General features: G+C 35.6%; 1 protein-coding gene across 1 annotated transcript; it reads left to right on the top strand.

Annotated features, from left to right (window-relative positions):
• Nucleotides 1–10,583: 10,583 nt before the first annotated feature.
• hkb (zinc finger transcription factor huckebein) lies at nt 10,584–11,558 on the top strand. Its single transcript, XM_073076895.1, has one exon. It carries the CDS (start codon nt 10,584–10,586, stop codon nt 11,556–11,558), a length of 975 nt encoding a protein of 324 aa, XP_072932996.1.
• The last annotated feature ends 737 nt before the right edge of the window (nt 11,559–12,295 follow it).

Below are 12,295 nucleotides of genomic sequence, written 5' to 3'. Positions count from 1 at the left end.
TAGGGCTGATAGCTTTTTAGAAATAGTCAATCTTAACCAATTTTTGCTTTTGAAATTATACAATTTTGACAAACAATAATTGTCTTTTGAATTTTGGCAGACAAAAATTTGTGAAGATGAATAGTTATTAACTGGCTTTCTATATTAGGACTTTACGATGAAGCCTTCGTGAACAAACTTACAACTAAATATAGACTTACGTAATTCCACTTGTAACTTTCAAACGAAAACACATCATTTTCTCTTAAGAACATACGAGTATTTTTATAGAAATATCTCAAAGATCGGCTTCTCGGCTTTTAAACAAGATCAAAGGTATCATTGAATGGAGTGTGAAAAGGTGTCAATGGGCATTTGAAGCAGTAACAAATGTACCTGACACAGCCTTCGCGCCGACAAAGCAGGCCAAACAAAAATTCGCCACATCAATCGACGACCGACGGTGATCGCTGTTACAACTGTTTTGTGGTGTTTCTATGGTTTAAACGTTATTTGAGACCTCTTAGGATGAAACAGAAATAGAAAAACATACTTATTTCTGATTGACTTTGAACGGAATATGTAGATATTTGACATTTGACATCTGATATTTGACATTTGACAAATGATACTTTATTTATAAAACGCCCATATTTCTAAACGGAAGAGAGAATATCATTAAAAAATAAGGGAAAATTCTAACTCGAACTATCTGAGTAGGTATATATTTTTTTTATATTACAGGAGTAGCAGACGAGCATGCAGTCCACCTGATGGTAAGTGGCTACTGCCGCCCATGGACATCTGTAATCAACCCCAGATAGGATCAGATATTCCTACCTGAGGTCGGCCACAGATGCGCCGCTACCCCTGAGGACTAAGCTGGAACGCCTCGGAAAAGTATGTCTCCCTTACCACAACCTTCAAAACGGAACACAGCAGCGCTTAACACTGCTGTTATTAGGCAGAAATAGGTGTGGCGTGCCGCCGGAGTCGAACCACAAAGGGTTCTACCACCTTCAAAATATATATTTTAACGTCTAGTTGGTAAAACTAAAATGTAGCATTTGATTAGCCAAATTGTTTGTGCTCATTATTATAATTATATATGATGGTTGATCGTCGAAAAGTTAATTCATTCCTAACATAGGACATGTCAATCCCTCTTATACGTCCTAATTTTATTTCAGAGAAAATCGAACATGACTCTACCATTCATTATTCTGTAAAAATATATTTATACTAAAGTTTTTGTCCTAAACAACCTAGGAATTTGGCTACCCTACTCTATAATCTAATAGACCCATGTCGGTAAGTAGACAGCGATATTTATTCCATGTCTTTGGTAAGTGTGAAGGGCGGGGCTTGAGCGGCATCGTCATCAAAGGGTCTTCGGCGCCTTTGCCGCTTTATTCGGTGACAAGTATGTTTGTTGTGTGATTTCTACGCTAAAATGTTTATTTGTCGATAACTCAATTGATTGAGCCTGTAAGTGGGACAGAAGTTAGTATTAAGTGAAATTGTGTCGAAATTTTGTCAAAATTTAGAATCTTCCTTCGTTCATATTAGTTCAGTTCCTCAACCTCTGAATCTCTCTGAGAAGTACAATATTGACACAGTTACACTAAGATAAATGTATTCACCCAAACTTCGAGTAATCCTCCCTTCTTAGTGCACAACATTTAAATTGCTTGAAACGTAGGTATTATGTTATCGGTCAATAATACATTATTTAGTTACATAAAGAAAATGATTAAAAACAAGTAGAGCATTTAACAAAGAAGAATAGAAGACATAGAGACAACGTTAGCAATGCCGGTTATGAATTAGTTAAAACTTTTGTCACGATATATAGGTATTTATATTATATATTTTGATCCTTTACAAGGATCGCTTAGATGATTTATTTTTTTCTGTATGTAGAAAATAGCTACCAACATCTACTATTAAAACTATTCGAAAATGTGCAATGTAGAATATATTTTCCCGAAGATAGAGCTTTCTCATGTGTCCTTTTTACCTTGCCCTTGCATGATTTCCTCGATTTAAACCCAAACATGTTTGTGTGACATATATTATTGTTACGACCTATAAAGTCCTGTATTAAAGTTTCGTGAAAGATCACTTGTTCACTAGTTCTCTTGATTATGAATGTATTTTTTTAAATTGTTGATGTAGTGATCGTATTATAGGTATGGTTATATCATAAAAATAAACGTAATAACTATAGTAAACTTAGAAAATAACAGTGCTTATTATTATAATAATTTGTACAAATACCAAATCTTATTCCCACTTCAAACAGAGCCGCAGGGCGTGGCGTCACATCTTTGTTTATTTGTTTGTTGCGTCTCCACACCTTGTTGCAGATGCCGCAGACAGACAGGCGACCATCTGTGGTTGTGACGACGATTGTACATGTGTAGTCGTGCATGAAAACCTTTAGATACAGAATATCTTGTTATGTAACGTGATGTAGTGATGATATAGCTATTTTTAAGATTTTTCAAACTTGGCAGTAGTGTAGCGCTAGATATTTTGAATTTTAAGTTCAAATTAAATGTATTAATAATATTTTTTAAGTGTGAAATTCATTTAACTTTGGCAGTGTCACATACAAATAATAGATATTTTATTAGATGAAATTTCCTTTTACAAGAATACATTCTTGCTGGGCACGTTTTTTTCACAACTGATTCGGCCTGGCTCTCACTTCACCACGCTGCTCAAATGTAGCTTTGCTAAAATATTTGGTGATTGTATTGCGAAGATTATTAATTTAAATTAATTACTTACTATAAAGTCACAGAAAACATCGTAAGGAAACCTGTACAGTGTACATGTGAGTATAAAAAAAAGTTGTAAATGGTATGTGAACTGTGAAGTTTACCAATTCGCATATGACCCACGCGGTTGATTACGGCCTAAAAATATGTATTTTCTTAAAATTGAGGCTTTTCCTTTAGTTTGTCATTTATCATTACTTGCCAGAATTTGATCCTTATAAGCGACACTATCAGAAAGTGGAATAATATAGAGGGTGTATTTTTTTTCAAAATGAACTCGTTCGCTTCCCGGCTAAGGAAAAAGATATTTTAAAAAACTAATGATGCAGTTCTAGTTTTTATCAAAATCGGCCTCGTAACTCCTTTCAGCATTTTTCGCTAATCCTTATATTTTCGGATTTGGCCCTGAAGGCCCGATTGAAAAATTCACCCTGTATAACAGGCACCCAAGCGCAACGCCCAGCAGTGTAAAGCCCAGCAGCAATTAACGATTTTCCTTTCTTTCTTTCTAATAATTGCATCTAAGTACCTATATAGAAAAGTCCGTGTGTCTGGAGATAGATTTGAAAAGGGTTACACGAGGAAGCTAGTCGATCGATCTCAATGTGTCACCGATGCTTTTTACGTATTAGAGACTCGTGTAAACAATGTGATTGATCACTTTAAACTCTTCTATTATCACAGTATTGTAAAGTGGGTGAGTATGTTTTGATAAGGGAAGTATGGTAAGTATGACATAGTAAATAAAATAATTGGCTCAGTGCAAGTCGAACTCACACACGGAGAATTCCGTACCCCCAAGATTTTTTTTTTTTTAATTCATTATTTGTTTTGCTGCTATAAGCAGCCATCAAAGTAAATAATTGTGAAAATTTGATCTGTCTACCTATAACGGTTTAATAGATAAAAACGTCGTAAATATAGGTTTCTTGAATGGCGATCGCATTTCTTTCCAACTTTTTATTGCCCACAAATGTGCCGTCACCCCTGGGGACTAAGCTGGAATGCTGGAACCTTCAAACCAGAACGGGGTAGCGTTTAACATTGCTGGTATTAAGCAGAAATAGGTGTGGCGGTGGTGACGCCAGAATCAAACCACAGAAGGTTCTACTACCTTCATAACACTGTGTGATAGGAAAAGACCTTTAATGATTATATTTTTACAAAACTGACGTGTCATATTTTTACAAAATCAGAATTTATCCCTGTGATACTAAGTGGTCACTGCCGCCCGACAACAAACAACCAAAAAGGATAGAAGCCCGTAGGTTCTAGGCCCTTCGGTAAAACACGTAATACGCTTTAGAGGGCAGTAGGAATAATAATTCGGTAAGTTTGGGGTTATCGTCCCCTGTTACTAATCAGGGCCCCTCCCTTTGACCCCACTGCAAAGGGCCCGACCGCTTAACCAGTTACAGTTTTAGATTCAATTAAATGGCCGCCGAATAAATGTTTTTATTTTTGTTTTTATATTTATTGGTGACAGACGCTTTACTATCTACTATTTGTTTGTAAATTAGACATCTTCAATTTTATTCCTATACCAATGTATCATTTGTTTGTAATTTCAAAATGATTGAAAATTTTCAACTTCCCTTAAGTACCTACCTATTCAATCTTTTTTGTTTTTTACTATTATTTTCAATTGATTTGTTTGTTGAATCAAAAACTCCCAGGATTTGAATCCTTAGAATTTTCACTCATCTTACGGTAGATGTAAACCGTATGTAGGTAATTAAATGTTAAAGGTAGTAGAGCTTTTCAAAGTTAGACTCCGGCGGCACCACCATCACACCTATTTCTATCTAATAATAGCAGTATTAAGCTCTGCTGTGTTCTGATTTGATGGATGTGGTAAGGGAGACATACTCATCCGATAGACACATTAGTACCTACTCATAGGTAGCAACGCATCTTTGGTTCTAATCACAACCAAGATTGACTATAGATTTTCATACGTCATTGACCATCATAACTTACAACCAAATGGACTGTATTTTTGTTTGCTAAATCTGTGGCTAATTTTAAGTATTATAAAAAATTAAAATCCCGAATATATTTTTTCGAAACACGAATTTACTTATCTCAGTGTTTCCTCAGAGCAATCTTGTAAATTTACTAGATTACAATTCATAGTATTTTACAGAATAGTACTCTATTACGTTGTAAAGCGTCGTTGTGTCTGCGAGCTGAATGGCGTTAACAATGACGTGTCAGCCATTTTATATTTATGGCGCATTTTGTCTTTGTGGCCACTTACCAAACTTGTTTGTGGCCAAATACGGACCACACAGTGGTATCGCGAATTGGTGTGTACAGGGTGTTGAGATAGAGACCTATCTATGCATTTTTTTTAAATTTCAACTATCCGTAATCAAAAAAAATTGGAATTGGGAGGTAAACGTAATTACCTACGTAGGAATTTAGTTTTTTGCACTAGTACCTACTTTCTTTAAAAACACCATTAGGTAAATTATTTTTATTAATTTTCCAAAAAATAATATAATGTTCTTGCAGGTAAGTAAAGGAAAAATATTTCTATTCCTCACTATAGTAAGTATAATATGTATAAGATATAATATAGATTTTCCAGGTTAAATTAAATCTATCTTTTGCTAGACAATATCGCAAAAAAGTTGTATTCGTAAGATAGTCAAAACACACGCAATAAAAAAAATATTTAAATAGTTACGGTATTATACAAGTGTAAAACTTAGCTATTTATCTACCTACGTACGTCCGTAGGTACGGCATTGTAGGTAAAATGCCATATATGAGAAGCATCTTATACTATGAATGTTTTAGCACACCCTGTAGCACCCACCTACTACAGTTCCATTCAACATCTTCATTCACGACAAGCGTAGTAATCGAAAGGACAAAACGTAACCCAAAAAACGACCATAACTAAAATAAGTATAAAGTTGTCACGCTAGAAAATTCCACTACGAAATACCCAAGGCTTTATTCAAGAGATTTATATGAATTTCATAAAGAAATTAAGGCTACAAAATGGATTCGTACTGCATTATCATTATAGGAAATTATAAAGGAATATTCGAGAATTGTGAATGGATTTGTGCTCCAATTGTTAGCCGATGGATTTTTAATTTTGTGTCTTCGGCTATTGGATGATAAATAGAGATTTTATTAATGTAGCAATCGATATATATCAACGATTTTAAATACATATATTCTGTTTGTACGGTAGTTATAGGAAATTGATTACGACAAAATTACCGACGTGTTCTTTATAGAACATAAATTATATAAAACGTATTAGTAGCGCATTATTATAAATAATACAAACATTTAGTTTTAGTATCCGTTAAAACGTCTTTTTTAAATAGTTTAACCTAACGATTAGGCAGACGTGCTACCTGATGGAAAGTAGTCAACGTCGCCTATGGACATTTGCAACACCAGAGGAGTCGCCAATGCATCATGCAATTTCTGAAGAGCCCCAGGTCTCTACTCAATACCGCCAAAGTTTGAAACTCTACCTGCTATATTAATATCCTGACAACTATTTTAGAACCGTTAAAAACAAAAGTGAATAGGCCAACCTGCTTCACTCTACATCAAATCTATCCACCATCAAGTGAACAGTTACAGTCGAAGGCATGAATAACCTGCATAAGGGTATGGTAAGGGATACTTTGACAAGGTATTCCAACTTAGTCCTCAGGGGTAGCGGCGCATTTGTGGCAGACTTCAGGTAGGAATTTCTAATCCTATCTGGGGTTGATTACAGATGTCCATGGGCGGCAGTACCCATTTACCATCAGGTGGACTGCATGTTCGTCTGCTACTCCTATATTATATAAAAATGTATTTATGTGTGCCTAAAATATCAATGTCTATCTGCTCATGCTTACACGAAACGGAATATAAAAATCACCAGATCAATCATCTTAGCCTCGAGACGCAAGGCGCGAGGTAACAAAACCTCCAAATAAAGTTTCGAATCAAAGAATTACAAAATAGTGTCAGAATCTTGATGAATTGGTACATTGTTATAAATTTAAGGGCCGTAGTGTGTATACGTGTTTTTGATGAAATTGAATAACGGAAAATTTTGAGTTTATAATAAACTGACGGATTACGTAGGAGCTCATAGAACTACCGGTTGACAGAATTGAAAGAATAGGGCCACTTTCGAACTTTACTACCTAAAGTTTCACAAAATATTATTGTTAATCCTAATAGATAAGATATGGAAGCTAATAGAAAATAATAAACTTCTTTTTCCTTTTATTTGTTTTGTTAACGTCTTTTATTTATTATTTGTTTTGTTTGTGTTCTTTTTTCAATTTAATTTCGGTTTTTATTTTTGTATATTTGTTTTATTATTGTACTGTGTGTTGCAATTGTTTCAAATCGGACTAGCAGTTTTATGCGGACTATACATATTAGCTTACTGTTGCCTAACTAACAATTCAGACTAATATTATTTGGAATTCAATGGAATTGGCAGACTGTTTTAATACGCAACTCGTAATCGTTTTGAAATACAGTAAAAGCTCCTTCTAATAAATACATACGTAATAATAAAAGGATTCCAATAGATATCCAACCCTATATCCTTTGTAAATGCCGTCAAATGGACTACAGGAAATGTTAAATTCATAGCCCATTGAAGAAGAGGCTTCAACAAGCACTGGGAACGTGACATTTAATTTGAAAAATCTTATTGAAGGTTTACGGTGAAGGTAACATTGATCCGTCTACGGAACGAAGTCTTATTTTTAAGAGGCAAATTGCTAATGCGACTGCTGTGTATCAGTCTGAATTGAAGGAGCTTTTAAAAATTGCCAAGTCAGAGATACAAAATTCTTCAAACCATTGCCTAAGCCTTAAGATATTTCAAAATATAAGCCTATCAAAATGTTCAAAAATTTCAATTAAATTGTTTGTTTTTTTGTCACCTAGGAACGTATCCCCTATAATCCCATACAAATTACTATTCCGTGTTCACGGTTTCTGTATTCGCGGCATATTTATGGAACATAAACCCCGCTAATAAAGAGCTTTTACTGTATCGGCAATAAAGAAATAAAAAACGCGCATTGCGAGTACCTTTTACGTATTAAAAATTCTGACAACAGTTAACCGGTGGAACATAAACTGTAATGAAAAACTAAAAAAATATTTATTCACGCAAATCAGTCTTGAAAATTCTTAATTGAAATTATTACGTTGACCGAGACCTAAGTTCAGTGAAGTTTTAATTAAAACAGTGTCTAAAGCCTTCAGCCCGAGGTGTAATTGTTATTTACATTGTATTCAAGTTTGTTAAGAAACTGCGTTGAAACAGATGAAGGAAGTCAGAAGTTCTTGAAGAAATACCGTTATTCAGGTTACAAGAAAAGTTTTCTTCGTAAATAAAGTAGGTTTACTAAGTTTATTACTAAGTTATGTGGGATAAAGTTTTTATTTAATGAAATTGCAGTCTGCTAGATTGCGAGTAGTTAAATAAAATGATATACATGGCTAATGCTAGCGTGAAGCGGTTCTTGTGTATGGAAGGATGTGGATGCCAGGTACATATTATGAGGTGAGCACCTCATCCTCGGGTGCAGCAACACATCTGTCATCGGCTTTAGGTAGAAAATAGGTACTCTGTTACTCTGTGAGTAAGCTAGACATATCAATGGTCAGCAGTTAACACTTACCATGGTGGAATTCATGCAACTTCAATCATAAACAGCAAAAAATCGTATGCAGTCAGCTAAGTCTCTTACTGTTGCGAGGAACGACTCATTTGCCTAAGTTGGTAGAAACCTTTGCGGTTCGATTCTGGAGGCACCACTGCCACACCTATTTCTGCCTATTAACATCAGTGTTATAAGATATACTTATCCAAGGCTTTCCATCTTAGTCCTCAGGGGTAGCAGCACATTTGTGGCCAACCACAGAAAGGATTCTAGTCTTATCTGGGGTTAATTACAGTTGTCCATGAGCGGAACGCCTATTTACCATTCGGTGAATTGCATGCTCTATATTATAAAAATAGCAATGAAAAATAAAAAAACTATAGTTCAACTAGCAATAGATGACCGCTTCGAAACATTTCAAAAATCTTTCCAAAACTACATTGACGCAATCAGAAATATTCGAACAGCGATCCATCACTGGGACATAGATTTTGACATATTCCGTGCATTTCGCGTTTTCTACAAAATAACTCAAAGTGAATGCGTCGCAATCAAGAGCATTGTATTTGAATAACGTTATAAGGTTTAGATTGATCCTCCGATCAATTTTGTGGTGCGACACTTTTTGGGGTCGCTTTTTTGGGATAAATCAGGAAATAAGTTTTATGCGTGGGACGATTGTAAGATGGTTTTTTTTGGGAAATGAGAAACGATTATGTCCATTGATATAGGTACCACTAGATTGTGCCTTAGTTCATGTTGATTGTCAGTTTTGCCTAAAGTTGCTAAATAAAATTGTAGTGTTTTTTATATAATATAGGAGTAGCAGACGAGCAGTCTACCTGATGGTAAGTGGCTACTGCCGCTCACGGACATCTGTAATCAACCCCAGATAGGATTAGATATTCCTAGCTGAGGTCGGCCACAGATGCGCCGCTACCCCCGAGGACTAAGCTGGAACGCCTCGAAAAAATATGTCTCCCTTACCACACCGTCCAAAACGGAACATAGCAGCGACTGACACTGCTGTTATTAGGCAGAAATAGGTGTGGCGGTGGTGCCGATGGAGTCGAACCACAAAGGGTTCAACCACCTTCAAGTGTAACTGGAGATTAACCACACATGCGTTATTAGGTGATACTGAAAATGTTATGCCTTGCGTAAGTCGCAATCTTTCGTTACCGGCAAACTAGGAAACACTACGTTTAACTCTGCTATTAAAAGTGTCATCATAGTTGAACCGCAAAGCGTTTTACCACGTATTCTGATCTGATCTGATCTACCTAATATGTACATTTCCTAATACATTGTATTACTGATCTGAAGATATATACATTTCTTACCACATTTTATTAATTTGTGTTTTTCGCGGAGAAAGTCATGCAGAGTGTTACATTAATGCAAGAATTCTAAAAAATGTGGTGTGTTTACGACTTTATTCCATGTTTTTTATGCCAAAAATTAACATAAATTAGCTAAGTCTTCTTACGAGGTATTAAAAATTGTCCAACACTTAACGCAACAGCCTAAGAATATGAAATCTTTTCGGTATAATAAAAACATTTAAATTAAATATCGCAATAAACATAAATCTTATTGTTCATAGATAAACCCTGTTAAAATTGTTAAGTCTCCCATACGACAAACAATGCATTTCCAGAACATAACCATGACACATGGGTATGTATCGTGGGTTAGAAAAAATCGGAACCGCAACAATCGTGGTGCCATTAAAACAAACAAGCCAGCTGCGAGGGACGCGACCACTCGAGCTGAACGCTCGGCCCCCAAGCCCGCCTCCGAACCACGCACAAAAATCAACATAAATAACATTACACACCCCTATCTCAAAGACTATGACAACCTTCTTCACAAAAACACCGTAAATACAGGACACAAACATAACAAACACAACCTTAACACAATAAACGCAGGAGTTAATTTAGATTAGGATAAATGGGACTTGCACAAAAAGTCTGAGACCCTTTCAAGTGTGCAACAATTGAAAAATATTTCGTCTCTTTCGTCCATTCAATGGCATCGGTTATCCCTCTTTGGGCGCCTTTATTAAATTTATTGTTAAAGGAATGTATATAAAAGTTGCTGAAATGAAAAGGGTCTCAGTCTGTGACTTCTGTCGTGAGTGGTACGAGCTAAAACCATGTTGTCTGTTGATCAGAGCTACGCTAGGCTGTTTAGGCCGTGGGATGTGAGTGACAAAAAAACTGAAATCGAAAACAAAACCAATTGTGATAATGCCGTGGAAAATGAGAAAAAGAAGAAAAAGTCGGACGAAAGTAAGAGAGAGTCCCGGTTGAGGAAAATTCGCGGGACTTTTAAACGAAGTGTGACTAACGTACATCAAGATTCGACTGTCTCTACTACGACTGATGACTTGGATGATGACAAAAAAGTAAGCCTTATTGTTGCTACAGAACCTGAAGAAGTTTCATCCGAATCACCGGTAGCGAACTTAAGCTTATGTTGTGATAGACTCTTAGAAGAACCTAGTAAACCTATAAAGCACGAAATCACAAGACCGCAAGATGTTCCTAAGCCACCACTACCAACTGAAAACCTCTATTCACCAACAAACGTGTTTCCAGTACCAGCCGCCTATAACGGATTTGTACCCGATTACCTTCCAACGGACATCGCTCATACCTTAGGCGTACCCCCGACGGATCCATTGCTTCTGGAATCATTAGCCCAGGGATACGCGATGGAGTTGGAATACGCAAGAATACTGCACCAAGAAAACGAAGCTAAACTTCTAAACGCGCGAAAACAACGGCCAAAGAAATACAAATGCCCGCATTGTCACGTAGGATTTTCCAATAACGGACAACTGAAAGGTCACATTCGTATTCATACCGGGGAAAGACCGTACAAATGTGACGAGAAGAACTGTGGTAAAACCTTTACGAGGAACGAAGAGTTGACGAGGCATAAGAGGATTCACTCCGGCGTCCGTCCGTTCCCGTGTCCCACGTGTGGGAAGAAGTTTGGGAGAAGAGACCACTTGAAGAAACACACAAGAACCCATTTTCTTCAAGCTGAGAGAATGATGCCTGTGTTTGTACCGCTGTCGGCTGTACCACATGTTGGCGGGTTCCCATATCTATACGGTTATTGATTTGAAAATGCCCGAAAAGGCATAAAAGGGATTTTAAAAATGGCGTCCACAAGCGACAACGAAGTCTTCAAAGCCGGCGATGTAGAGGCGATGTTACGAATTATAATCGATTACTATCATTAAGAGAGATTGTCTACTTCTTTGCTAGGTTTTGTTATATAAAGTGTCTACTTATGTATTTAAGAAAATTATTTTTATAAATGAGTACAGACGAGCTTGTTAAGACTGTAAGAGGGTTATACGATAATGTAATTAAATGATTGAAGTGTGGAAAATATGAACTATTTATATAGATTTAAGGATAATAAAGAAATATTTTTATAAAGATAAACAGTTCTATTATTTTATATTATTGAACCTCATTATATATTAATTACCTAATATAAGGGTTTTTATTCCTAATTAGCGATATACTACACATACAGGATCTTTTAAACAAATCTCCACTTCACAATTTTTAATTCATTTAAAAAATATGATTAAATTATAGTTTTTTTAAACTGCAAAAAAATTACACCGTAAAATAATTTAGCATTACTCTAATATATCTTTAACTGAAACATTTTATTTGATATATCTATATGCGTAAAATATCTACCAATAAATAAATAGATAAAATGTACACTGTTTCTCATACTACTACTTATTAGACAGAGACATATGAACAAAATTAAATATGTAGGTACCTAAGTACTAAAAGTTGACTTAAGTAAATATAGATAGAAGATATAGTCGTA

The sequence above is a fragment of the Epargyreus clarus genome, unplaced genomic scaffold (assembly GCF_041222505.1).
Source record: "Epargyreus clarus isolate Ecla_fem2 unplaced genomic scaffold, WU_Ecla_fem_2.2 ptg000002l, whole genome shotgun sequence".
Lineage (NCBI taxonomy): Eukaryota > Metazoa > Arthropoda > Insecta > Lepidoptera > Hesperiidae > Epargyreus > Epargyreus clarus.
This window is presented reverse-complemented; position numbering and strand designations above follow the sequence as displayed.

Coding starts and splice junctions, on each gene's coding strand:
- hkb (XM_073076895.1), top strand. CDS start 10,584: ATGTTGTCTGTTGATCAGAGCTACGCTAGGCTGTTTAGGCCGTGGGAT.